The sequence below is a fragment of the Populus nigra genome, chromosome 8 (genome assembly GCF_951802175.1).
Source record: "Populus nigra chromosome 8, ddPopNigr1.1, whole genome shotgun sequence".
In the NCBI taxonomy this organism is placed as follows: Eukaryota; Viridiplantae; Streptophyta; class Magnoliopsida; order Malpighiales; family Salicaceae; genus Populus; species Populus nigra.
This window is the reverse complement of record NC_084859.1, coordinates 19,136,880-19,164,511: the sequence shown is the minus strand read 5'-3', so window position 1 is coordinate 19,164,511 and position 27,632 is coordinate 19,136,880. Positions and strand designations below refer to the sequence as shown.

At 34.7% G+C, this 27,632-nt stretch overlaps 5 protein-coding genes, 1 long non-coding RNA gene and 1 other non-coding gene across 11 annotated transcripts; 1 reads left to right on the top strand and 6 right to left on the bottom strand.

Moving 5' to 3' along the window:
• Positions 1–1,026: 1,026 nt before the first annotated feature.
• LOC133700597 (formin-like protein 14) lies at positions 1,027–2,127 on the bottom strand. The gene is made up of 2 exons (XM_062124168.1): positions 2,011–2,127; positions 1,027–1,778 (listed from the first exon to the last, which is right to left on the bottom strand). Exons 1-2 carry the CDS (start codon positions 2,117–2,119, stop codon positions 1,357–1,359), a joined length of 531 nt encoding a protein of 176 aa, XP_061980152.1. The 5' UTR covers positions 2,120–2,127; the 3' UTR covers positions 1,027–1,356.
• Positions 2,128–6,336: 4,209 nt separating this feature from the next.
• Positions 6,337–7,186, bottom strand: LOC133700447 (vegetative cell wall protein gp1-like). Its single transcript, XM_062123979.1, has 2 exons — positions 7,075–7,186; positions 6,337–6,908 (listed from the first exon to the last, which is right to left on the bottom strand). Exons 1-2 carry the CDS (start codon positions 7,169–7,171, stop codon positions 6,490–6,492), a joined length of 516 nt encoding a protein of 171 aa, XP_061979963.1. The 5' UTR covers positions 7,172–7,186; the 3' UTR covers positions 6,337–6,489.
• Positions 7,187–8,796: 1,610 nt separating this feature from the next.
• Positions 8,797–12,111, bottom strand: LOC133700446 (UDP-glycosyltransferase 91C1). Of its 4 annotated transcripts, none has more exons than XM_062123976.1 (3): positions 11,812–12,111; positions 11,594–11,662; positions 8,797–10,377 (listed from the first exon to the last, which is right to left on the bottom strand). In XM_062123976.1, exon 3 carries the CDS (start codon positions 10,371–10,373, stop codon positions 8,952–8,954), a length of 1,422 nt encoding a protein of 473 aa, XP_061979960.1. In that variant the 5' UTR covers positions 10,374–10,377; positions 11,594–11,662; positions 11,812–12,111; the 3' UTR covers positions 8,797–8,951. The 4 variants fall into 4 exon arrangements, with proteins under 4 accessions (XP_061979960.1, XP_061979962.1, XP_061979959.1 ...); XM_062123978.1 differs by having other exon boundaries at positions 11,604–11,662; XM_062123975.1 differs by having other exon boundaries at positions 11,594–11,659.
• A 207-nt stretch (positions 12,112–12,318) lies between these two features.
• TRNAH-GUG (transfer RNA histidin (anticodon GUG)) lies at positions 12,319–12,390 on the bottom strand. The gene has a single exon. It is a non-coding gene; the product is annotated as a tRNA-His (tRNA).
• A 3,323-nt stretch (positions 12,391–15,713) lies between these two features.
• LOC133701354 (mitogen-activated protein kinase kinase kinase 20-like) lies at positions 15,714–17,371 on the bottom strand. The gene has a single exon (XM_062125243.1). It carries the CDS (start codon positions 17,108–17,110, stop codon positions 15,935–15,937), a length of 1,176 nt encoding a protein of 391 aa, XP_061981227.1. The 5' UTR covers positions 17,111–17,371; the 3' UTR covers positions 15,714–15,934.
• A 5,059-nt stretch (positions 17,372–22,430) lies between these two features.
• On the top strand, positions 22,431–26,430 carry LOC133700956 (putative leucine-rich repeat receptor-like serine/threonine-protein kinase At2g24130). 2 transcript variants are annotated; one of them, XM_062124700.1, is made up of 3 exons: positions 22,431–23,032; positions 23,344–25,851; positions 25,925–26,430. In XM_062124700.1, the coding sequence occupies exons 2-3, from the start codon at positions 23,439–23,441 to the stop codon at positions 26,335–26,337; spliced, it is 2,826 nt and encodes a 941-aa protein (XP_061980684.1). In that variant the 5' UTR covers positions 22,431–23,032; positions 23,344–23,438; the 3' UTR covers positions 26,338–26,430. The 2 variants fall into 2 exon arrangements, with proteins under 2 accessions (XP_061980684.1, XP_061980683.1); XM_062124699.1 differs by having other exon boundaries at positions 23,213–25,851.
• Positions 25,736–27,335, bottom strand: LOC133700957 (uncharacterized). The gene is made up of 2 exons (XR_009843492.1): positions 27,120–27,335; positions 25,736–25,806 (listed from the first exon to the last, which is right to left on the bottom strand). It is a non-coding gene; the product is annotated as an uncharacterized LOC133700957 (long non-coding RNA).
• Positions 27,336–27,632: the final 297 nt, after the last annotated feature.

Genomic DNA, 27,632 nt, shown 5'->3' with positions numbered 1-27,632 from the left:
TTTATGTTTCCTTTCCCTTCTATTAGCTTATCCTGATTTTATGTCCATGATCGTGAGATTAGTAAATTAACCCGAGTTTACTCAATTTTTGTGTTTTTTTTAATTATTTTTATTTTTATTTATATATAAAAAAATTAATTAGAATTTTTGTTTAAAATACTTTAAGGATAGTTTAAATATTATTTGTAGAAGAAATAAAAAATATTTATAAAAAAATAATTATTATTTTTTTAGGATACTTTAAGGGTAGTTCAAATATTTTTTTATAAAAAATAAAAAATAATCAAAATTTATGTTTAAAATATTTCAAATATAGTTTAAAAGTCTGGATTAGTCGTCAGATCCAAGTATCCAACTATCTTGGGTCTAGCATGCTTATCAGACTCACAGTTTTTAGGTTTGACATGGCCAAATTTAAAACACTTAAAATATTATATATAATTTAAATATTATATATATATATATTTTTTTTAAAAAAAAAAATTATTAGTAATTTGCTGTGAAACGAGAGACAATATACTTGTATAATTAAAGACATGTTATATTGGGAAAATCATGGTGGTTGACTGAAATGGAAAAGGACCAAAAAAGTATCACTCTCGGACAGTGAACCCGGACGAAAACACTGTCACGTCAAGCATGGGCCAGAGGAACCCACTCAGCTCAGGATAATGAGCTGAGTGGCGACTCATCACGTACCGAATCAATTCTTTCTCTATTTTTTTTTTTAATTCAAATTTATCTAAATTTTAAATTAGTTAAATCATCTGTTTAGTGTCCACCAAATATAAATATAAATATATTAACACATTAAAATCATTTAAAAACACAACAAAACAAAAAAAACCTCTCGTAATATAAATATACATACGTACATCGTTGCATGATGTGTTCAACCATCGTCTAGCTAGCTGTGCAACAAGATAAGATCAGTCACGAATTCATTTTACTTGGAATACATGATCAACTAGATACACATATATAGCTGTGGTAAAAGCCATCTAACTATTAATTAACGTGAAGAAAAACCAAGAAGGATTATATATATAATTTCATGATTCGCTGCCATTATTTGTATGCATAAGATTTTCCAGCTAAAATCACTCAGCTACGTACTGCTTTCTGTTAACCTCGCTTCCTGCTAGCTCTCACTAAAATCACCATGCTAATCAAGGAGAGAACTAAGATTTGCCAAGCTAGCAAGAACATCACCCTACGGAACCTTGCTCTAGAGAGATGGGAAATGGTCACTGCCATAGCTCGAGAGCATGCTTATTTGCTAATTAATCTCTTCTCTCCTAGTTAACTATCCATTCTATTAATTAGATGATCCCGTAGGGGAAATTACTAGCCAACTCAAGTTGAAAATACATTTTGCCCTGGTGGTGATATTCTTGCATGCACTTTCGGTTCAAGATCAAAGGTTATCTGACTTGAAGGAGGTGCTGGCTTTGGAGATGGAGGTGAACTTGGTACTGGTCTTTCAAGATTTGTTATCATAGAAATGCACCCTTCAGTGCATTGAGACCCAATCTCAAGCTGGGCTTCTAGTGATGCAGGTTTCGGGGGTGGAGGAGGCGATGCCATGGTCCGTCCATAACAATGCGTCACTTGACCAATTGATGGATCAGCTTTCGGAGATTGTGGTGGCGGAGATGAATACTTCTCGTAATTGCCGGTTAATTCCTTGGGTCCTGGTGAAGGGATCGGAGATGGAGGTGGTGGGCTATAACGTCTTCCATAATTAGGTAGTGTTGCTACTTTGAGTCCAAGGCTATCTGCAGCACATGAAGAAACGAAAATTTATTAATTTAGAATATTTCCAAGCAATTCTATATTTCCAGAACAAAGAGATTCAACATTCAAAAATTTTAATCTCTTTAATTATTTAAGTCCATCATTTTAAACAAATCATGTTTGAATCAAGAAACAATTTATAAGATGAATAAACTTCTATGAAACTAGTGAGACTTGATCATATATATGTCTAAGCACAAGCTTGTTAATCACCTGGTAAAATCCTTGCTTGAGAGCCATTAATGGCTATAAGTCCAACAAAGGCTAAAGTAGTGGCAAGGAAGACAGCACTCGTCATCGGGCTCTTCATATTCTTAGGCATGTTACTGATGTATTACACTAAAGCATAATGGGTATGTGTTATTTATAGACCTTAATTTGTACATGGACATATGTTGCTGTGTTGACTAAGTAGGTAACCGTCCATGTTAAACTCCACTTATTTTTTGATATTAAAAAAAAAGATATTGACCGGTTGTAGTTTAACTGGTCAGATTTTAGATTTACTCTCTAGAAATCATCAGTTCGAGTCTCACAAATTTCAAAGTCACTGAATGCTTACATGGTCGTTAATTTCAGGGCCCGTGGGATTAGTCGAGGTGCACACAAACTAATCCGAACACTCACGTTAATAAAAAAAATAATACTATAATTATCCATCTAAATAGATTAACTAATACATATTTGATAGAGAATATCGTTTTTTTTTTACATATTAGGTAAAAAAATTGTCTATAATTGAAAATTTTATTATTTAAATATGCAAGCCAAAGTTATATGATTATAATACCTAGCTATAATATTATAATTGATTTATGACATTAGTCTAATTCACATTTAGAAGCTCCATTGTTATAACACTAAATAAATAAATAATTATTTTTCAAAGTGTTTTTAACTCGGAAATATATTAAAATAATATTTTTTATTTTTTAATATTTTTAGCATTAACACATTAAAATGATATAAAAACACCAAAATAAAATTAATTTTTTTAAAAATATATTTTTAAAACACAAAATTTTCAAATTAATGCTCTCAAACATTGCTCTCGAGGTCTTTTCACAAGGCATAAGTGGGTCATTGTACATATGATATTAAATTAGTTTTTTCAAGGGGAAGCACCCGTGAAACTAGCTGACTACTCAGTGCTTGATCAAATATTTCTCCTTGGTACACAAAAACACGTTTTTTTTTGCACATTTAGGGTTCATTCAATCTCCACAAACAAGGACATCCACTCTTGACTTGATGCATCTCCGTTTTAAACCACATATATGGCAAAAAGTTGAATCAAAGACAATTCGATGACAAAAATTCCAACAGTTGCATGAAGAACGAGAAAGAAAGAACTTAATTGGCGTCCCTATTATCGAGGACTAATCCTTCGAAGTTCTGTCGGACGTCAAGATAGGGATTTCTTTCAAGAAAGTTTGCTGCATACACAAGAACTCGAATCCGACAACTTGCTAATTAAATGACCGGAACCCCTTCCACTCAGGCCAACCAAGATGGTAATTAGCACTCTTTAATTGACTGCAAAGGAATAAATTACTTTCAATTCAATAATAAGTAAGTTGTGAAAAGTAAAACATTTCTTCAAAGATTCACACTTAGGGTTTGCCATTTATGAAAGTAACAATCATGGAACACAGGTAGACTTTGAATGAAATTCCCTATAGTTGACTTTATGATGGGCCGGCTCAGCTTTCACAGAATATTAGCAGTAAAACCGTGTAATCATGCACCAGAAGAATCACAAATTCAAACCACTAGCACCAGTTAATCCAGGATTCACACTTAGGGTCTTCTATATTTGTAGTGAAGGAAGATTGCCTTAGTGCATGTCCTTGCTTGTGAACTGGGGAGATAACCGGAATGTTAAAAAATAATATAAATTATATATTAAAATTTTATTTAATAATTTATGTTTTTGGATTGAATTGATTTTTAAATATAATATCAGAATTTAGAATTTTAATGACCAATTATAAATTTCAAACTCAAAAAATTTTAACTCGAGGAGATGTGTTAAAAAATAATATAAATCATATCTTGTGATATTATTTAATAATTTAAGATTTTAAATTGAATTGATTCTTTAATATAAAAAAATAATTAATATTTTAATAATTTATAGTTTCATACATCATTGTAAGGTTTCATTTAAAACCAATTTAAAAATTGATCTGATTAAATTTAATTAACTCGGTTTACTCAGTTAAACCTGAATTAAACTCGAATAAAACTTGATCAAGAATTATTATTTTTTTTATTATTATTTTGATTCAATACAACTTTGAATTATTTAAAAAAAATCAAAACAAAATTAATTACCTCGGAGCCGATGCAAATCCAAGTCTTTGGTGGGTGGGTTGATAACTGTTATTTCATGACGATATCCTCAAATCCTGTCATACTCGTAAATAAAAGGAACAAGACAAATCGTTCAATACTATATGCATGCTTGCACCGTCCACAAATGCATCATCAAATAAAGTAAGCTGAAATAGGTCGATGGCTATACAGTACTGTTAGGTTTTCCACAGTAAAGTAAACAAGACTCCCAACCTTCCCTGCTGCCATCCACCTCTGCATCCGGCAGATACCAGCTCTCTGCAACCTCATCGCGTCAGCAGCTTCGAGTTACATGCCACTATTTTAACCAGACCAACATTCTCCTGGGAGTTTTCGTTCTTAAACAAAGCATCCTGTAAAATGAAGTCCAAACATTGTTGCAGAATCTGTATGTCCACAGATGTCCCTGCAGCACCCACAACCAGAAAAATAATAAATCTTTCCGATTTCTAATATTGCACAGAATACATTCTTTCTCCCGGAAAAATTTAGACATGAGGAGTTCCTAGCTAGGTTAAATGCAGATGGCATGCCAATGAACACAAGACAAATAATGCTAATACAAATGATCACGGAAATGTGGTCCTTTTTTTCTTTTAAGCAATATCAAGCCTGGAAAAAGCGGAATTAACAACCCCAAGGGTCAATTGGAAACAGATACAACAGAAACAAAAGAGACCAGGTGGGAGAAAAGATAACCCAAAGGCAGAAAATTAATACAGTCAGAGATCCATCCCTTGCCTAATTCTTCATCAGATTCTCAACCAGCAAACGACTTGTTTAAGCCATAAACTGTATACATGAAACCAGAGTCCTTCCCATGTAATCACCATAGCTCCATAAAAACAAGCAGTTTATAAGGACAGGTTGTCCACAACACCCAGTCACAGAGCAGAGAGCACAAAATCAGCCAACATGGTATAATCTGAGCCGGTTAATTATATGAAGTGTCAAAGCCAAGCCACCAATTCACAAACTTGGTTAACGCCTTGTTTTGCAAGAGCATCTGCCATATAGTTACCCTCCCTCAAGGCGTGAGAGTACGTTATCAAACCCAAGACTAGAGAGAACCTGGATGCGAGGATGAAAAGCTCATGAAATCTCGACGGTCTACATCCAGTTAATCACATTGGAAGAATCCGATTCAATTACAATTCTCCTCCCAATAAACTCCTCTCTCGTAGATGATAGTTCTAATGCTTTAATCACTGCCAACAACTTTGCTTCGTTGGATTCTTTAATCTCAACTTCCTTTGAAAACACACTCTACACCACTCCCTTGTGATCACGAAGAAAACCCGGTCCCAATGCCAGCAGGTCCAGGCTTACCAATGGAAGATCCATCCACATTCCATTTGAGCCCATGAGTTTCAGGAGGGGTTGATGCCATGGTCCGTCCATAACTCGGCGTTACTTGACCGATTGATGGATCAGCTTTCGGAGATTGTGGGGGCGCCGGAGATGAATACTTCTCGTAATCGCTGGTTATTTCCTTGGATCTTGGTGAGGTAACCGTCCACATCAACCTCGACTTGTTATTTGATATTAAAATAAAAAATAAAAAAACTGATACTATAAATATAGTTGCGGTTTGGGATTAAATCGGAAAAAGACCTAGTTATTAGTCTTGATTATCAAGTCAACTTGTTAATATTTAATTTAAGTTAAATTTTTTATTAATATAATATTATTTTATTTTTTCAATTCTTTAATTTTGACTTGGTGGGAAAATATTAAATTTGACCGAATTTTCTAGGTGACAAGTTAACTTGGCTATATTGATCAAATTTTATTGAGTCAATATCTTTTCCAGTTCAATTAAAAACTCGTTATGAACTAGATTTAGAACCATAAATTTCACATATTAACCTATCAAATCAAACTAGTTTTAATATATATATATATATGATAAGATAAACTATTTAATTCAATTCAATGCACACCAAAAACAAGATAAAATAATTATTTATTCAGTATATTCTAGTTAAATTCAGTCTAGTCCACTCAATATTGTTCTAACATATCAACCACTGCATGGATAACTGGAGCAGCTCTCTCCAAATATTACACATAACTATAGCATATATACTTGATATAACTTTAATTCACTACAAAGAGCTGCTATATATCCATGTAAATTAACATAGGCAGCCAGTGTAATAATTCTTTGTTTAATCTCAGTCACAGTGAAATTTAAGATCTTTTATAGCTTTAAAAGTTTGGTCTACATCCATCAAGTTAATCTCATGCTTATTTGCTAATTAATCTCTTATCTTCTAGTTAACTGTCCATTCAATTAATTAGATGACCCCGTAGGAGAAATTACAAGCCAACTCAAGTTGAAAATACATTTTGCCCGGGTGGTGATCTTGCATGCACTTTCGGTTCAAGATCAAAGGTTATCTGACGTGTAGGGGATGCTGGCTTTGGAGATGGAGGTGAACGTGATACTGGTCTTTCAAGATTTGTTATCATAGAAATGCACCCATCAGTGCATGGAGACCCAATCTCAAGCTGGGCTTTTGGTGATGCAGGTTTCGGGGGTGGAGGAGGTGATGCCATGGTCCGTCCATAACTGGGCGTCACTTGACCGATTGATGGATCAGCTTTCGGAGACTGAGGTGGCGGGGATGAATACTTCTCGTAATTGCTGGTTAATTCCTTCGATCTCTGTGAAGGGATCGGAGATGGAGATGGTGGGCTATAAGTTCCTCCATAATTAGCTAGTGTTGATACTTTGAGTCCAAGTCTATCTGCAACAAAGAGATTCAACATTCAAAAAATTTAATCTCTTTAATTATTTAAGTCCGTCAATTTAAACAAATCATGTTCGAATCAAGAAACAACTTATAAGATAAATAAACTTCTATGAAATTAGTGAGACTTGATGATATATCTAAGCATAAGCTTGTTAATCACCTGGTAAAATCCTTGCTTGAGCGCCATTAATGGCTATGAGTCCAACAAAGGCTAAAGCAGTGGCAAGGAAGACAGCACTCGTCATCGGGCTCTTCATATTCTTAATTAGGCATGTAATTAATGTATGACACTAAAGCATATTGGGTATGTGTTATTTATATATAGACCTTGTGCATGCGAACAATGAACATGTTGCTGTGTTGAGCAAGTAGGTAACCATCCACATCAAACTCGACTTGCTACTTGATATTAAAAAAAAATTGATACTATAAATGGCCGTCTAAATTTGATTATAATTCCTAGCTATAATATTACAATATGGTCAATGACACAAGTCTAATTCACATGTTCGGGAGATTTGGTCTTGCTAATATTACAAGGGAAAGACTTGGCCCTTGGTCTAAAACCATACATGGTCTTCCGCGTTCCATGTCTTCATCGGCGCTGTCTCCTGGCCTCGTGTTTGAATCTCCCCGAGGTAGTGGTGGTCAACTGTAGATAGTAGGTGGGGACTTCCTACAAACGGAAGTCAGGGACGGCTTCTGTATTGAAAGTTATCCTCCACGCGAGGCAGTACCATATTTTATCGATTAAGGAAGATCCAAATGTGAAATTATACCATCAATTCAAAATAAAAATAAAAATATTTTTCTTGAAATTAAATTAATTTTTTATTTAATTAAAAAGTATATTTTATTGATAAACTTTATTAATAATAAACAAATATAAAATGAGTACCCTAATTATTCTTTAATTGCATCTCTAGTTTTATCAATACAAATATTTAATTAAGGTCTATATAGTCAATCTTCAGTTAGTTCTTCCATCAATTTGTTTTTCATTCCAAATTGAAGATATTGAAATGAGAATCACATATGGTGTATTTTGGTATGATTGAAGAACGATTGAAGATATATGGAATCGTTGGATATATAATTATAAAGTGAGGGCTTTTCTCTCTCAAAATTTGTTAAATTACATGATAATTTAATTTGCCTACCATAACCAAAATCTTTCAAAAAACTTTAAATTATTTTACTATATATTAAAAAACTTGGGATGAAACACTGTTTGTTTACATGAACAATAAACCACTTTAAGTTTTTTTTTTATTATTTGCATCCTTCCCTTTTTGTTTTTTTTTATTGTGCCTTCAAACTTTTTTATCACCTAAAATCTGTTTTTTTTTTGCATATTTTTTTGTTGGATCTTCAAAATTTATTTTTTATCACTTGCAGTTTTTTATTAGTCCTTTTGCTTTTCATTTAATAGTTATAATTTAATTTTACAATAAGTGAAATATAAAACTATTTTTAGAATCACATGAACATGAAGAGACGAGGATATACATGATAGAAAAATATTTTTTTAAAAAAAGAATGCAATATAAAAGACATAATTCACTGGAATTGCAATAATTATTTATATATTGTTTTTTTTTAATTTTTATATCATTTAACTTTTTTATTCTCAATTTAATCTTTTCATATTAAATTGATTAATTTATAATTGAGTTTGATATTTTATTTTGGTTGATTTTAAATATACAAGGTACTCATGATGTTAAGAATAGATTTTGACATTAAATTAATATTCGATTTAACAAAATAAAACTTAATTTTATCGATTTAAACTAATTAAAATTTTAAAGATTCAATTTCAGGTACAAATATTCAGTTTTTTTTAACAGTAGCATTTTTATTTCAACTTCCCAACTCAATATTTGAATAAAATCAACAATTTTTTTATTTATTAGCATACACAATATTCTATTTAAGGAAAGCTCACAAGTATTTTATTAGTTGCATGCCATTTCAAATCTCAAACAGCGAGATCTCGGCCTTGGGTTTATTTCCATGAGGTGAGCTATTCGACTCTTATGGAACCCGGGCCTTCTTATTCTCCGTAAGGTAATTTACAAGCCTTGCCACAAAACAGTTATTCCTATCCACGTCCCCAAACAAGTATCTTATTTCCCGTGCCCGGTTTCTCCACGATACGCCCGAGTCATCTACCATTGCCGTTCTCATTGACTCGGCCACTGATGCCCATGTAAATGATCCATCTTGCTCCTTTCTTGGTATCTCCAGCCCAAGCTTTTTTCCATGCAACAACCTTGAGTTAAGCCCTTGTTCATTTAGGATTGGAAGCAGAATCAACACTCGGCCAAACGTTAGCCCCTCAATGATGGAGTTCCAACCACAGTGAGTCATAAACCCCCCAACTGAATCATGACTCAGTATTTTCACCTGTGGAGCCCATCCCTCATGTACAATCCCACGATTCTTGACTCGCTCCTGAAAGCCATCTGGTAGCATATCCAACGCGTTCTTAGTTGACCCAGGTATTTTGTTGAGTACCCAAAAGAAAGGTAACGTTGAATTCTCCAAACCAAGAGCTAACTCTTTCAATTCTTCACCACTCAAAGAAGCCTCAGTCCCTATGGCAACATATACTACTGAGTGAACCTTTTGTTTATCCAACCACTCTTTGATATTACCCCACTTGTGACCATCAATATTATCATCTTCTTCGTTATGTTCGACTATTGGAGGCAAAAACCCGACCGGTATAATTGGTTTTTTGTACAGCTGATCGCGTAAGAGATTGAACCACTCCTGTTCAAACTCGGGAGAGCTTCTAATGATCACAACATCACTCCCTCCAGCTGCAAAACCGAACCGGATCGAATCCGACGGTCCAGTTTCATCTTCCTCCGTTTTCTCCACATACTTTGTTACCTCATGCAAACGGAAAACAACGTCTGATTCAAAAGGGATCCACTTGGGCACGACCGTGAAGTCCTCAGCTTTCGACCGGGGATCTCCAATATTCATCAAATCTGATGGTGGCCCAATATAAGATAAACATGCAGCAGTGAAAAGACTAAAGAAGGCACATGAGATACCAAGCCTTGCTGCTACAGATGGTAGCCAGTGAGAAGCATAATCGTACAAAATCCAATCTGGTCTTGAGGATTCAAGGAAAGTCGTCAGTGGTGGTTCAAGCAAATCAAAGCCTTTCTTTAGTAACTGTTGTTTGGTGTAAGGTACGTCTGTAGATGACTCTGCACAGGATGGTAAGTTGGGTACATGAGGAAAGGGTAAAGATACTAGAATAATTTCTGAAGATAGTTGTTTTGGTATTTTAGGAAGCCTATTAAGGTTCCTCGGTGTTGATACAAAGTAGATTTTGTGACCCTTTTCAGCTAAGAGCTTGGAGAGTTGGAGAAATGGTATGAGATGTCCCGTGGCTAGCCATGGAAACATTACTACTTGCAGTCTGTTGCCGTCTTCCATGAAACTGCAGAAAGGAAAAGCAGAATTTTTGTTGATAATATGGCATTTAATTATAGCCAGAAGACACTTGAAATTAATGTTGTGTCAAGCGTGACTTTGCTTTTGGAATATCACTTTCAAGGGCAAATCTTAAATCTCTCTCCCAATCATTCACCAATTTTCAGCTGGGTTCCGGACTAAAACTTTTCTCAATTTTGTTTTTCTTTAAAACTATTAGTTATTCTTCTATTAAGCTACCCTCTCCAACAGTATATTATTAAACCCACCGGAGACTAGTTTATTTTGCCACCAGTATTATTAAACCCGCCCGCCAGAGACCAGTGCTACATAGAATTGGGTGGGAGTTTAACTAATCAAACTTGGTTAATCTAACAGGTTACTTGTAATCAAAATTTGGGTGAAATCTAATTTGATTTTTATAAGTTTTTAAGAATGATATTGTTTTAACTTTTATTTTTTAAAAAAAATATTAAAACAATATCATTTTAAATTAACTCAACTAATTTACAACTCAGGCTGGATTTTATAAATACATTCTCGACCCCGAACAAGGAGAACTGTAGATGAATTATGGAATAACGAGATGCTATTTCCAGAAGATAGTAGTGTTTGCATTAAAGAAAAACTAGGAGAACTGTAGATGAATTACCAAATTGAGGTATGCATGCATGCTATTATACATGATAAAATCAATTGAGGATTTCTATTTACCTAGAGTATCGTTGGAGTAATTTGAGGTATGATCTTCTTTAAATTCAAGGTAGGAGAATTGGAGAAGGGAAGTTAGAAAGGGGTCAGGAGGAGGAGGAGGAGAAAATAACGGTTCAGTTAAAAATACAATATAATTATTTATTGAGATGGGAATAAATTTCCAAGAAAATAGTTATGCTGAAGTGACTACTAGTTTACATAAAATTAAAGGTTGACAAATCACAAGGCAGAGAAATTCTCAGTTTTCAGGCAGCTAAAACAAATTCACAGGGAATAGAGATCATGCTCGTATATCACAAAGCACATAAATGTTTAGCCTACCAAAACAAATCAAAGAGCAGCCTTCTGTTAGGCGCAACTAAGAAGGGAGATTTATTTATTATTTTAGTTGATCTGAGGCGGCATAATTAAGAGCAAACTAGCTAACTTCTACTAGAGAATTAAGCATTGAATCACATATAGGCAACGAATGAAAAGAACAAAAATTGAATAAAGAAAGGAAGAGTCACCGTTCAGCACCGATAATGAAATTTACAGTCAAGGCAAAAGGCACCTGAGATCCAAAGAGAAGTTCACTGCTACAACAAAGCATAAAGATAGAGCTTGTGCGTTACAGAGAATGGCAGTAGCAAGTAAGGAAACAGAGAAGAGAAGGAACTACCAATTACCAAAAAGAAAAGGGCCCATTTGAGTAAAAACGAAAACAAAATACAAGAAGTTAGCTCACCTTGAATGAAGAAGAGAGGAGAGAAGACAAAGGGGTTGATGAGCTCAAAATCTCAGTGGGTGAGATAGGCTTTGGGTTTTTGCAACATAATATGGCAGTCTATACAGAAGATTGCATCAACAGCAGATATACAGAGGGGCACCAGAAGCTCCATTAGGCCTCCATGCAGCAAGGTGCTGGGGGGCAGTTGAAAATGAAATAGGAAGAAAATCTAGAAGACCATAACTAGGTTGAGAATTGCAAACGACAGTCCAGACCAAAGCTATATCAAAAGTCCCACCATTAACCTTCATTCCAAGATTTCCTTCTACAACTTGAGGGGATCTGATGTTATCCTTGAGGTTGACTTAAAAGGCCCAGTGAAAGGGATTGGGCCTTTTCATCCCAAGCCCAAGATAAAATCATGAGGCCTTATGAGAGATTATATATATACGAAGGAAAATGGAAGGGATTAAAATGTCAATGTCAATGTCAAGCCCAGATAAAAAATCAAAACATTCAGAATGATGTGGCTGCTGGGATTCGAGCCCAGGTCTCCACGGCCACAACGTGGAATTCTCACCACTAAACTACAGCCACAAGGTGATACCTTTTGGTCTCGACTTATATATTAAATGAATGCATATTTCTTTCTTCGGTCATGAGCTAGGTACAAGTAAAAAAAATATGTTATGTACTGCATTTTTTTATGTGCTGCGTGGATTTTTGCTTCTGTCGATAGCTCGACTAGTGCTAATTTAGTTATTCTTTTGTGGTGATTTCCCCAAATTTATCTGGTGTTAAGTGGGTAAATGCGCATGCCGAGGAAATTATCCAGGACCGCCGGTGCGGTTGCTCATTCTCTCACTAGCCACCCCAGGTTAAATAATACTCCAGGTGAAGCTGGGGAGACTTTTGAATGCAGGAAACGGTGTAATGGACAGCTGCATTGACCGGAGCAGATTATGAATTCAGTGGCTCTGCTTGTTCTGAAGATTTGAGCTTCACACCAGATGAGGGTTCCTGTTTTCTTGCGGGTCTGATGATGAAGGGGAGGGTGTTAACTTATCAAAGAAACAGATAGAAGGAGAGGGCATTTGTTTCTCCTTGTTACTAGTGATGTTGATGCATTTAAAGCGATAGCAAACACAGTGCAGCAATATCTATCGATATGCACCATCCCTATTGGTCCACGGCTGCTACAAAGTGTGTTATTCTTTTGAATGACCTTAGTGGTCTCGAATGACCATCTCATTGGCCCCAGAATGGCTGCATCTGTAATAGCCTTGTAAACAAATTCTTTTGGAACTCTTCAGTTTAAGTCCCTATGTCTTCCCTGAGCTGCCTTGATGTAGCATTTTTTTTTTTGGTCTAGTTTGCTGGCCATGTTATCATGACTTGCAATCTGTATGTCACATAAGAGGTGAATAATAGTTCTTGCAGTGTGATGAAATCGTGAAAAACTCAAGAGAAGAACTGGATTTTTTATGGTTGTGTTCTGGGCTAGTGGAGTGATGGGCTCGACTTTATCTCTAGCTTGGTTGTTCCTAAAAAAAACAGTCTACAGTTGGAACACCCTTTCAATGCTTAAGTTAATAAAGATGGTAGGATGGAATTCTAATCAAATGGAATGAAAAGAGTTGCCCTGCATGAATGATATAATAGAGCAATGGCATCAGTTTGTCAACAAATTGGCGTCAACGAAATCGCTGGAAAAAAAAATGTGAGAAAGGAGCAGAAAAGAATTTCCAGAGAAGGATCCGGATTCATTTGCGAGGGACCTTTTATCTATGATTGGTTCTGCACGCGAATCGCCAGCTATTCCTAGCAACATATCAGAGGAAGGTAAGGATTTTCTCCGGTGTTGCTTTGCAAGGAATCCTGCACGGAGATCAACAGCAAGTGAGCTCCTGAATAACAAGTATGTGATGGCACTTAAGGAAGAAGGAATGAGAAAGGGTAGTGAAGGAGAGGAGGTCTTGAATCCTGAAAGGTTCAGTTTACCACTGTCTTCAACTTATGAGGCGAGGACATCTTTGTATCTCTGGAGCATTCTTCATCCGGTTCCCTTTTAGAAGATACTGAGCAGTTTTCCAGCTCCAGCATTGTTCCTGATGTCTCTTCAATGTTTACAAATACATCAGTTTAACAAGTTGGGAGTGTGGTGTGCTCAGTTTTTTTCCCTTCAACATTAAATTTAATGACTCTGTTCGGATGCTCTTCAATCAATCAAAAATTGATTACTTGTTTTCAATCTTTTTCTTCTGTTATACTAATAATTCTGCTGCATTTACACTCTTTTTTCCCTACCATTTATTGTCTGCAACGAATTATGACGCTGTTGCTCTAATATTTCATTTGCTGGTGCTACTAGGAAAAAGTTGAAAGCACAAAAAAACTGAACAGATGTGGTAGTGATATGGTTAGAATGTAGTATTGGTTACATGAAATTGACTGTTATGTCAAGAGAGCTGAAGAGACAGTGCCAGATAGTACTTCTTCATTCAGCTTCAGCGTTGATTTTATGTGCAGTTATTATTCATTCCAACTCCATACATTTGATCATTTGGTGGTCTCTTCCAAGTTCTTGCACTGTAATGCTTCAGATTTTCCCTTTTTCTTATTTGTCTACTTTCTAGTTACGAGTATATTGTCATCATGCTAGTTGATTTCCCTTTTTTATAGTGGCAATGGTAGAAATCTGTATGTTCTTGATGCCTTAGCTGGAGTTGAGAGATTGAAGTGTCAGGAATTAGCTGCAGCTAGCAATGTTCATACCAAAAATGTCACCACAGCCGTTCAAAAGTTCTGGAAAGTGATGATTATTAGGAAATAAAGAGTAGATAACAGAACTAAAAAATGTAGACAAAAGGAGTCTTTGGAGTCCTTGGCATGAACTTGGTAAACAACGATGAGAAGAACAAGGTTATGATTAGCTTATTATGATTCTGGGAGAGCTTATAAAGATTGGATTCTATATCTGTTGTCATGCCATTTTTATGAGTGTTCACCTACCCTGTAGTCTGTCCAAAGTGTGCATACCTTGCAGGACTCCACACTTGAATGTGCATTGTTTGCCCCTCGGAACATTAGCTGATATCATTTATCAGCTGTATCCTAAATGTCTGTAATTACTGCCATGTCGATTCTGGTTGTACTGCAATCAGGTTCCAGGAAAAAAAGAAGTCATGGAAAGATTCAAAAAATAGTATGAAAAAAAAAAAACCAATTTCTAGAGCAAATTAGCATTTAAGGACTGGATGCACTTACTTTAGCAGTGAAAGCTACTCGAAGAACAAATACTACAGTTCAGCTCTTCATAAGGAAGTTGAAACAAAGGGGGAAGTGGGGATAGATGAACTTCAACACATACATGTAGCAGTGGTCAAGTGATGACAATCTTCAAGGGAATATTTCAATGACAGTTGATTGCAACTAAACTGATAAAAAGAACTGCAAAAGTTAAAAAACAAAATCATAATTTCCCCGAGTGACCACTGCAGAATCTGAAAATCCTAAACACAAAGTTGGAACTTCAGAAGGCTTTTCTGACAGATATTCCTACATTCTCTATGGATTAAATTGGAAATGGATCATCTTGTGGTTTATTTTGGAGTTAAAAGTGGAAAATTTGAACCTCATTTTTCCAATAATCTAAGTAGCTTTGGATGAATTTTGTTGTGATGTGGAAGATCTGAGTCTTATTGCATCTGTTAATCAAACCGCAGCTAGTAAGAGAATGATTAGTTAACTTGGGCATGAAAAGTTTTATTATTCTCTAGGAAGTTGATTTCTCAGTTACTTGCACATCCAAGACAGAAACAGAGGTTTTAACCCTTAACATTTAGTCAATAGGATGGTAAGAACCTACTTATATGAATGGATAAAGGATCATAAGCTGGAAAAAGGTGTGATAGCAGCTGTAAATTAAAAATAATACTCAATAAAGAAAGATATCAATCAATAACAAACACTGTTCTTCTATCTATATTGCTGACTAAAATCAATGAATCATTGATTAGAAGAACAAATTTATCTTGTGATCCACTGCAATATGCAGAAAAAATGAAAGAATTCTCAACAAAGAATGTCAACCTAGACATGTTAGACATGTTTGACTGAAAAGTCTGCAATTAATTCACTTTTATGCACCAGCAGGGATAGTGCAGGTTGCTGGATACTGCACTGCGTTTGCTTCAACCCTTGATGCATGCTTCATTGCATCAACATCACTGGTAATGCCCTCTTCATCATCAGACCAAGGAGAGAAACATGAACCCTCATCTGATGTGAAGCTCCACTCTTCATAAAGAGAGGGATCACTAAATTCATCATCTGTCCCGCATAATGTGACAGTCCATTCCACACTTTCAGCATCCAAAGTCTCCACAAACTCAACACCATCTAAATCCACTCCTGACATAAAAGGTTCATCCAGCAACATCTCAGCAGTAAACCTGAACATTGGGTTGGCCACAAAACACCTTTTCAAGAAATCCTGAGCGTCCTTCGAAATCTGAGAAGGAATTTTAGGCAATTCATATCCATCACCGATCTTCCTCAGAAGCTCGTCAGTAGTAACATGAGGTTTCAAATCCCAAGCTGGCTTCCCAGTAAGCATCTCAAGAACGACACAACCAAGAGCCCATATGTCGCAAGGAGACTCTTGAACATGATTAGCCACGGTCTCTGGAGCCATGTACAAAGCAGTCCCTCTTAAATAAGGGTCAATTTTCATTTTCTTGTTCCTATTCTCTGATTTCTTCGCCAACCCAAAATCCCCAATCTTTGCCACAAATTCACCTGCCTTCGCCCTATTGGAAACAAGCAGTATATTCTCAGGCTTGAGATCACAATGCACATAACCACGACTATGAATATAACAAATCCCTTCAAGAATAGACCTAGTGTATCTTTTCACATCCAATTCAGGCAAACCAACACCATCGGATTTCTTGATAAGACAAGCTAAGTTCCCTCCTGATGCATACTCTAACAACACATTATAAAACATCTCACCATCTTTATTACTAGTAGTTTCTTCACCAAAACACTTGATGATAAAAGGGCATCCATTGAGACAGTTAAATACCTCTTTCTCCTTTTGAAGTGAGCAAGAAGCGGAGACCTCTGCAGACTTGACAGCCATAACTGGAGGATAATAGCCGTTTCTTGATTTGGGGTTCTTTAAACTTGCTAAATAAACTGATCCAAACCCTCCTTTGCCAATAAGTGGCCCTCTTGACCATGCCACTCCACCATTGTTATTGTTGTACTTCATGCTCTCTTCTTCTTCTATGTGTTTTGCCTTTCTCTTCATTGCCAGCAGCTCCTGCTTTTGTTTCCCTGTTTTCTAAGCTAAACGCAACTGAATTGTCAACAAAAAGTCCCTCTAGGGTTTCTGATATACAGGGAAAGCGAGTTTGAAAGCCTTTAACGCGTCTGGATTTGGATTTTCATCGATTGTAAATTGTTTATGTGCTATTTGCAAACCAAACCTCGCTGTATATTCGGATTGCGATGTCGCCATACGTTGTCGGGAACGTTCAAATTTTATTTTATTTTTTTGCAGCTTTTGTGCCTGAGCTATTAAGTTTACGGCACATTGAGGCTTACACTAACAAATTGATCTATCTGGTCCTTGAACTATCGTCTTTTGCTTGTCTTCGTTTGATTTCACCGTTAGGTACAGGTTAACCTTCGACCTTTTCTCCTTCCAAGAATATTCATGATGTTTTGCATTAAGATTTTCACAATGCTAGTAAAAACTAAATCTATTTCTAGAAATGATTTCAACATTTTCAAAATAAGGTTTTTTTTTGTTTTATGATATATTTTAACCCCCTCCCAGTGAAATTTGGGCAATGTTTATTTATTTTCAAAATAAATAATATTTCAAGGATCTAGTTGAGCATTTACTAGCACAAACCTCAATGAATCACAATCTTAAATTATATACAATTAAAAAAAACCTTTAAAATATGTAAAACATCTTAATAAATAAACAAAAAACGACTCCAAAAATAAAACCTTGCAATTAAATTTACTGTGTGGGATTTTGTTTTTGCATGCCATCCATGGTCAATAGAGTCAACTATAGTAGTTAGTAGCAGGGAGCAAGGAGTGTGGTATCACTAGAACAAGGACTTAAGTGATCACCGTAGAAAGTTGAGGGGCTAATTAATGCAATCCTCTTAATTAAGTGTTTCTTAAGCTAACTCTTCCAAGGGAGAGAATCTAAATCCTAAGTTGCTAACCTCTTTGAAAGTGCAGCTACAGGGAAGCTGATATCATAAGGCCAGTGGCTTATTGATAAATGCCCAATGATAAGTAGTTCTACTTTTCACGTACTTTAACATTTAATTACAAAATACGTTTAATGTTAAGATTTAAGAATGTCAAGACTCCAATTAATACTCAAAATTAGTGTGTTACTGTTAAGAAATCCAATTTTTTTTTTATTATTATAAATGTGAGTATCCGGACTAACTTGTGCATGCCTCGATTAATTTCACGGACCCTGAAGCTAACGACCATATAAGCTTCCAGTGGCTCTGAGATTTGTAATATTCGAACTGATGATCTCCAAAAATCAAATTTAAGATCTGACCAGTTAAATTATACCCTTAGATTTAAAAAAATCCAATATTAATATCCCATGTTGATGGTTAATTTAAGTATATTAAAGTTAAATGAAGTCATTGCATACCATTTCAAATCTAATTATACACTTATATTTTAGTTCTAATTCAACTTGATACATCATTCTTCTTTATTAGGGTTCAAAATTTTTTTATTTTTAATCATAGATATGAAAAACATTGACTTGATATAAATTCTGAGGTACAAGTCAAATTAATAATAAGTTAACTCAAATTATAATTTTTTTAAAAAACAATATTTTTTAAATTATAGAAAAACCGATTCATCGTAAATAAGATTTGAAGTAAATATATTTTTAAGTTAACTCGGCAAACTAAACCGTGTTTTGTGTGTTTTAATATTGCACGATGTCGGAACATGTTGATACAACTTGTCCACTAGCAATAAAAACCAGGCAAGCGGTCAAGGTCGATTACTTTCACATTGAAGGACTTGGGAATAATCTAACATCGAGTTAGATAATTTCCCGACGTAGAGGACATAAACTATTGCTTTGCAAAGTCGGATAGATCTCGGGCACTTGTGACTCCGAGCAAGCACGCAGAAATTCCTCGTCGAATTTTGCATGCCTTTTTTGTCTGTACAATAGAAGAAGTTCTTCCACGATTATTGTGCCATAAATAAAAGTGTTTTTTTTAAGTGATTTTTATTATGAAATATATTAAAATAATTTTTTTATTTTTAATAAATAATTTTGATATTAATATATGAAAAAATTTAAAAATATATAATTTTTTTTTAATAAAATAGTATTTGAAACACAGCTTCCAAACGATATCTAAACCTACACATAGACAATTCAACCTAGAATTGAGTGAAAAAACCAGAGACTGGGTCTAAGTTTTTTGTATGCCCCGCTGAAGAATCTTGAATACCATATATTATTATTATTATTTTCTTCTTCCTTTTTGATTTTTATTTTGACTAGTCAATTAAAAAAATGTGGATTTTTTCAATATAAAAACAAGAAGCCCTTCAAGATAGTAACTATTGTTATAAAAAATTGACACCATTATTCATACTATCCATCTTATTTTTTTATCCCTATGATAATCTAACTATAAGATATTATTCTTGTTTCTTTTAAATTAAAAGTAACCACGGAAAAGCTAACTCCAAGAAAAAGATATTTTTAAAAAATAAATTTATAATAAAAATGAATAAATTCATGATGTTGATCAAATATGAAAATGTAAAACAAGAGAATTGTGACGTTTTATATTACTACAAGTGTTTTTATATAAAATAAGGATATGTTATTATTAATATTTCTTGTCATTTAGAAAATAAAAAAAAACATGCATAAGAAAACGATGAAAAATATCAAAACAAATATATTTTCAAAGTTAATACAAATTTAACACACTTAAAAACTAGATTTTAATTCTTGAATATATTGTATTTGAATAAACTCGAAAGTATTTTTATCTTAGTTGTATAGATGTATTGCATTTAAATAATAAATTTTATTTTTTTTTCTTTGAATTTTTTAAATTAAAGTATTATTTAATTTATAAATAGCCTTAAAGTGACTTCTAATGATTTTTATTATTCATTAAATTAAAAAAAATACACCTTCATCATGGGTTACTTTTTTATTGCAAGAGGAGTGTTGCTAGTGTATTTCTTTTTTTTTTTCTTTCTTCCGGTGCGCTTAAAATGGGCTTAAAAAATAGCTTGTAGGAGTTTGGGCCACATGGCCCAAACGACAACCATCTTTTGTTTTCATTGCAACACCCAAACCGTTTGGGCCTGGCATGAATAGCTAAACCAGCACATGAAAAATCCCGATTCTAGCCTCGACACGCTTTAGTATAATTTTTCAAGTTGGAAGCGTACACGGCATAGTATTTCGTATGATTAATTGATGTATTTTTTTTTGATAAATTCTTTACAAGAATAATTTTTTATGCAAATATTTTATTTTTTAATCAAGTAGTGCAAATACAAACTTTTTTTTTAATGCACCTCAAGCGTCTCTTTTTCTAACAACGACTATTTCTTGCCAACTGTATCATTTATATTTACCAATCATCCCACATGCATGAGAGTATAATTATAATTATTTTTTAAAATATTTTTTATTATAAAATATATTAAAATAATTTTTTTATTTTTAAAAAATTATTTTTGAGGTCAGCACATCAAAAATAATTTAAAATATATAAAACATTAATTTTTTTAAAAACACATTAATTTACATTTTCAAACACTGCCTTATAATCTTATATTATAAGACTTAATTTTCTCATGTATTTAATTATTTTAGTATAAAAGAGTTCCTCGTAGATTTTTTTTCATGAATGCTTAAGCCTAAACCCGAAAACCCAGCTCATGCATCTAGATCCAATTTCGCAAGCCATAAAACCAAGTTTTTCCAGACTTCATCACTTTCTTTTCAGTATAAAAGTGAAATTTCATTCTCACCATAAAAACATATACAGTGATATAAATCAGTACCCCAAGAAAAACCTTGACGGTGTTACACCAAGCATTCATGGAGGCACCATAGAGTTGAATTCACCGGTATGAAGTCTAACAAAACGTAAATATCTTGCGTAATCTTGAAATTTGAGTATCTAAAAGGGTAAAAACTTGACAAATTTTGAAAAATAGTTTTTGAAAAATTATTTTTTAAATTTTTTTGTATTTGTTTGCCATTATAAAAGTTGGTCAACGAAAAACACTTTTCAGTCAAAGAAAAATTTGGTTTGGTTTCTAAGAAATTGTTTTTTCTTTTGGCTGTGTTTGTTTTCTGGAAAGTGGTTTCCGAGAAACTACTTTCTAAATTTTCCTGTGTTTGTTTGCCATTAGAAAAGTTGGTCAACGGAAAACACTTTTCAGTTAAAAAAAAATTGACTTGGTTTTCAGGAAAGTGTTTTCCTGAAAAATTTGGGCGAAAAACACTTTCTGGAAGTTGTGAAAAATTTAGAAATGTTATTATTTGCTAATTATATTAAATATGATCCTCAAACTTTTGATTACTATATGTATAATTTATTTTGAATATTTATTTTTCAATTTCATCTCTTAAAATTTAATTTTTATATTAAATTTGATCCTTATTTTTATAATTGCTATTTACTTTTTCCTTATCATTTTTTTATTAAAATTTTTTATCTATCAAATTTGATCCTCATTCTTTTGATTGTTACTTATTTTATTTGAAATAATTTATGAAATGTTAATTATTATTATTATTTTAATTTCTTTATTTTTTATTTTTTTTATTTTTTTAGATTTGATCTCTATTATTTTGATTATTATTTATTTTATTTGAGATAATTTATGAAATTATATATTTTTTTTCAATTTTATTCTCATTTAATTTGTAAGATTTGTTCCTCATTATTTTAATAAACTTGAGAAAAATAAAACATTAGCAAGTTGTTTTCCAACTCATTTTTCAAGACATAACCAAACACTAGAAAGTGTTTTTTAATTTATTTTCTATTAAACTACCAAATATCATAAAATAATTTACTTTTCTGAAATTTATTTTTTAAAATTTACTTTTTAAAAAAAATTACAGAAAAAACTTCACCGTCCCGGTTAAAAAAGCACAGATCGGCAGGGTCATAGGATAGAGGTGGCCAAATCAAGGCCTTAAAAAATCCTTGCACCACTACTCCATGAGCACCATCCACTTGATGATGGAGTGTAGGTCTAATCTAAAAGTAAAAGTGAAGAATAAATTGATTATGAAAATGCAATTTGCGAACTAGGAGCGCCTAACTCACGGAGAACAGCTCAAAAAAGCTTGCAAGTGGATCGAAAAAACTGGATAGCCACAAACTTCCCTAAAGAGGGTGGGTCCTAAAAGATATTGGCATTCTTTTTTATATTTTAGGAAGGGTATAATGTGTCGGCTTGCATGCACCATGCCAAATCTTCTCTCTCTAAACAAGACTTTCAAGAGCATGCCCTGCGGCCTGTGACAAATAATATTAGTGGACAAAGGAATTCGAATCAGAGATCATACCTCTTGCCCCCTAGCTCTTCACCAACTCAACCACCTATTCCAAGCCTAGTGGAGGCTTTCATTTCCATCAAATTCTCCATTTGTGAGGATGATGAAGAAATGATAACGAGACAACCAAAAACAATAGACAGACTTGCGCAGAAATTTTGGTTCTTTCTGTACCATGAAAACGAGAGATTCATTCCCGTTGTTTTTGGTTGATATGACTCAGGATTGGCATCTTGTTCCAGAATGACAAGCCACAGACAGTGGCCTTAGTCATCTGCACTCGAAGAACACTAAGAATGTCAACTGAGCTCTTCTAGAAACAAGTTTTACTCCTATCACACAAAAATGTCAACTGCATTACCTGAAAGAAACACATCTTGCATCCACGATGAACAGGGTAAAGAAATGTCACATACAACCTCTTTGTGCGTGTATCACATGCATATGCAACTGTGCGGGCAAAGTAAAGCATATTTCAACAGTAAAGGTTGAAATTGCGCGTGCCCTACTACGTACGAAAAGAAAAAGGATAAGCCAATCTGCTCTGGTGTCCCTTCAATGCATATTCATTTAGGCTTAGTTGAAGGTCTACTCATCATGAGAAAAGAGGTGAGATTAGTTTTTTAGTCCCTCCACAAAATCATAACCTGCACTGAATTTCTTTTTTATTCCTGAGAGATCAATTATCTCTTCATTTGTACCACTCTTTTATTCTATCAATCGCATCTGCACCTCTCTGTTAAAAGTTCAAGATTTTTTTTGTGACAGTAATTCATTATTATGAAGCAGGATGAAAGTGTAAGGAGCAAGGGTTCTCATAAAAGAAACATTACTGGACACTTGCAACAGAAGAAAAATGATCTTCATCAGAACATTTCTGCTTCTGCTCCAGCATTTATTTCTAATGTCTCCTTTTGCAGTTTCAGGTTCTCACCACCATCGTAACCATTCCTTGCTTGCTGACAAGGCTGCTCTTCTAGCATTCAAAAAGACCATAGTTTTTGATCCAAAGTACATGCTAGCTACCTGGACTGAAGATGGAGATGTTTGCAGCTTCACAGGTGTCAGATGCGACAAACATCGACAGAGTGTGGTAAAACTCAATCTGTCCCGCAGTGAACTCACAGGGCCACTGTCTCCCATCATTTCAAATCTCAGTGGGCTTCGAAATCTCAGTCTTTCTGAGAATAACTTTTATGGCATTATTCCTCCTGAATTTTCTTCTCTTCAGCATCTGCATTCTCTCTTGCTAGACAGCAACAATCTACATGGCCCATTTCCAGAATTTCTTTCCATTCTTCCCAACCTTACTGTGCTATCTCTCAACGGAAACCATTTGACGGGCACACTTCCACCTTCCTTCTTCTCAAACTGCACTTCATTAGCAAATATAGACCTGTCCCAGAACTTGCTCACAGGCCGAATTCCTGAAGAGATCGGAAATTGTCCAGGCATCTGGAACCTCAATTTGTACAACAATCAATTTACAGGAGAACTTCCTGCATCTTTAGCCAACATTTCAGAGTTATATAATATAGATGTGGAGTATAACAATCTCACTGGAGAATTGCCTGCAAATATCATAGGGAAACTATATTCAGTTGTCTCACTGCATTTCTCGTATAATAATATGGTCAGCCATGATCGCAACACCAACCTCGAGCCATTCTTCACAGCACTTGCAAATTGTACCGAATTAGAGGAGCTTGAGATGGCTGGTATGAATCTTGGAGGAAGATTGCCCAGTTCCATTGGCCGACTTAGTGTCAATCTAGATACCATGTTAATGCAAGAAAACAGGATCTCTGGAATGATCCCTTCAGAAATAGCACATCTTTCCAATCTTACAGTGCTGAATTTGACGTCCAATTCTCTAAATGGAACCATTCCAGCCGAAATCAACCAGATGTCTTCCTTGGAGCAGCTTTTCTTATCACACAACTTATTAACTGGTGCAATTCCAGCAGCATTATGTCAGCTCCCTCGTCTTGGTCTGCTTGACCTGTCAAACAATCAACTCTCTGGTGAAATTCCTGCAACTCTAGGAAACTTGGTTCGACTGAGTTTTCTGTTTCTCAACAACAACCTCCTTTCTGGAACTATTCCTCCAACATTAGGGCAGTGCACTGATCTGTCCAAGCTGGATTTGTCCTATAACAAATTGACAGGGAGCATCCCTACAGAAATATCGGGTATACGTGAGATCCGAAGATTTCTAAATCTTTCACACAATCATCTTGATGGTCCTTTACCTATAGAACTCAGTAAGCTGGAAAATGTGGAAGAGATAGATGTTTCATCAAACAACCTCAGTGGAAGTGTCTTCTTTCAGATATCAAGCTGCATCGCAGTGAAGCTGATAAATTTCTCACATAATTCTATTGAAGGGCACCTGCCTGATTCCATTGGTGATCTAAAGAACCTTGAATCCTTTGATGTTTCCGGAAACCACTTGTCTGGAGGGATCCCAACAAGCCTCAACAAAATTCAAAGCCTCAGTTTCCTAAATCTTTCTTTCAACAACTTTGCAGGAGTAATACCCTCTGGCGGTGTCTTCAATTCTGTCACAGATAAGTCATTCTTAGGCAATCGGCATCTTTGTGGCACAGTTTATGGCATGCCGACATGCTCTCGAAAAAGAAATTGGTTTCACTCACGTATGTTGATTATATTTGTACTGGTCATATTTGCATCAGCTATCTTAACAACAATATGTTGTGTGATTGGAATCCGCAGCATCAAGGCAAATGTTTCCTCTGGAAACTCAGTGGACACAGAGCAGGCAAAAAAATCAAAAACACCGGAACTGATCCACAATTTTCCAAGAATTACATATAGAGAACTCTTGGAAGCCACAGAAGGATTTGAGGAGCAGAGACTACTTGGGACGGGTGGCTATGGCCGTGTTTACAAGGGGCTTCTTCAAGATGGGACAGCCATAGCCGTAAAGGTATTGCAGTTGCAGTCTGGAAATTCAACCAAGAGTTTTAACAGGGAATGCCAGGTGTTGAAGAGGATTAGGCACAGAAATTTGATAAGGATCATAACAGCATGCAGTCTTCCTGATTTCAAGGCTCTTGTTCTTCCACACATGGCAAACGGAAGCTTGGATAGCCGTTTATATCCACATTCAGAGACAGGTTTGTGTTCATGCAGTTCCGATTTGACTCTTCTCCAGAGGGTTAGCATTTGCAGTGACATAGCAGAAGGAATGGCCTATCTGCATCACCACTCTCCCGTTAAAGTCATACATTGTGATCTAAAGCCAAGTAATGTTCTTCTCAACGATGACATGACCGCTCTGGTTTCTGATTTTGGTATAGCAAGATTAGTTATGACTGTTGCGGGTGGAAACGGTGGGGCGGTTGAGAATATGGGAAACTCTACAGCAAATTTGTTATGCGGATCAGTTGGATATATCGCACCAGGTACAAATTTCTAAATTACTTCACATTGATATAAAAACAAGAGAGTAAATCACTTTGAATTCTTATAATGCAGAGTATGGGTTTGGATCAAACACTTCTACAAAAGGAGATGTTTACAGCTTTGGCGTTCTAGTTCTTGAGATTTTGACCAGAAAAAGGCCAACAGATGACATGTTTGTTGATGGGCTAAACCTACACAAATGGGTGAAGACTCACTACCATGGGAGAGTCGAAAGAGTGGTAGACTCTTCCTTGATGAGAGCTTCAAGAGATCAATATCCTGAAGTGAAAAGGATGTGGGAAGTTGCAATCGGAGAATTAGCTGAGTTGGGTATTCTTTGCACTCAGGAGTCCCCCACTACTAGGCCTACAATGCTCGATGCTGCTGATGACTTGGACAGACTAAAGAGGTATCTCAGTGGCGACACAACTGCCACTTTTGCTTCCTCTCTAGGAATGTCGTCATCCACTCTCAGTGATGACTAACACCTTCCCTATTTTCTGTACGTGCACTGTAACGCCTCTGGCATCAGAATATTATTTTAACCTTTCAAGAATTTGACTAAAAATCACCAGCAAGTCTCTCTTCTTTCTCCAGACAATAAGATATATACATTCCCGAATTTCAAATGTAAAAAGCTTGAGCCAGACCACACGCAATCAGAAGGGAATGCCTAGCTGTTATGCCTACACACCTCTTTCCCACAAGTAATGCCATCAATTATAAATTGACCATAAAATCTATGAAATCAAGCAAATACTAACACGAAATACTTAAAGCCAACTGATAGTTTTCGTTTACAATTGTTTCTTTCTTTTACTTTCTTGGGGGAGAAGGGGATGGAAAGGAGTAACAAAGTGACATTAAATTAATATAACCTCATTTTTCTTTCATTAGCCTAGGCTACAAGTCATATCCAGTGGAACCATGGTTCTCCTTCAAAATTTCTTTTCAATTTCTCAATGTCCATTTATTTTATACCTAACCCTACACAATTTAATCCAAATTTCATAACAACTTAGTCAATCACATCCATTCTTCTTTATACCTTGTTTGGCCGAATATATTCATGTATTAAGGTGCAAGGTTTGTTCAATTTCTCATGTATACCCGTACCTTAAATACTTCCAATAACACAATTGAGCAAAAATTTCATATCAAATTAAATAATCCAATTCATAATTCAAATTTACACATCACTAACATATTCATTCTTTCACCCATTACAAAAATCATCTTAAATAATCACTTTAAAGGAATTTCTTACCTTCTAAACACATGAAATCACAAATAAATTGCAAAAGAAATCAAGCTTTCTTCAAGCCTCCTTCCTTTGTTCAATTCTTTCTTTCTCACGCTGGTTTTCAAAACCCTTGCTTTAACTCTTTTAATCACCAACAAAACATGTTTTTCATATATAATTTTACCTTATCCATGCTTTTTAATCTCTCAATCCCACAACTACATGCCCTCTCATCCTTTTTTTTTTGTTCGGTTGAGACAACCTTTGAATAGAGGATATTTCCTCTTATTTATAGTTTTGCCACTACTTTATTATGTCTTGTATTATTTATGCATTTTACCTGATTTTTAGATCTAAATTGTATTGTATTCATAAACTCTGATTAAGTTGAAGTTTTAAACCATAGTAGTTCAACATGTCATAAGACTTCATGCAAAATTTCATCTTAATACAATAATCAGATTAAAAGTTATGTATGATAACATAAAACTAGTTGGTTTGTGATTTTTCATTAAAAAAAATCTGAATTTTTTTTTA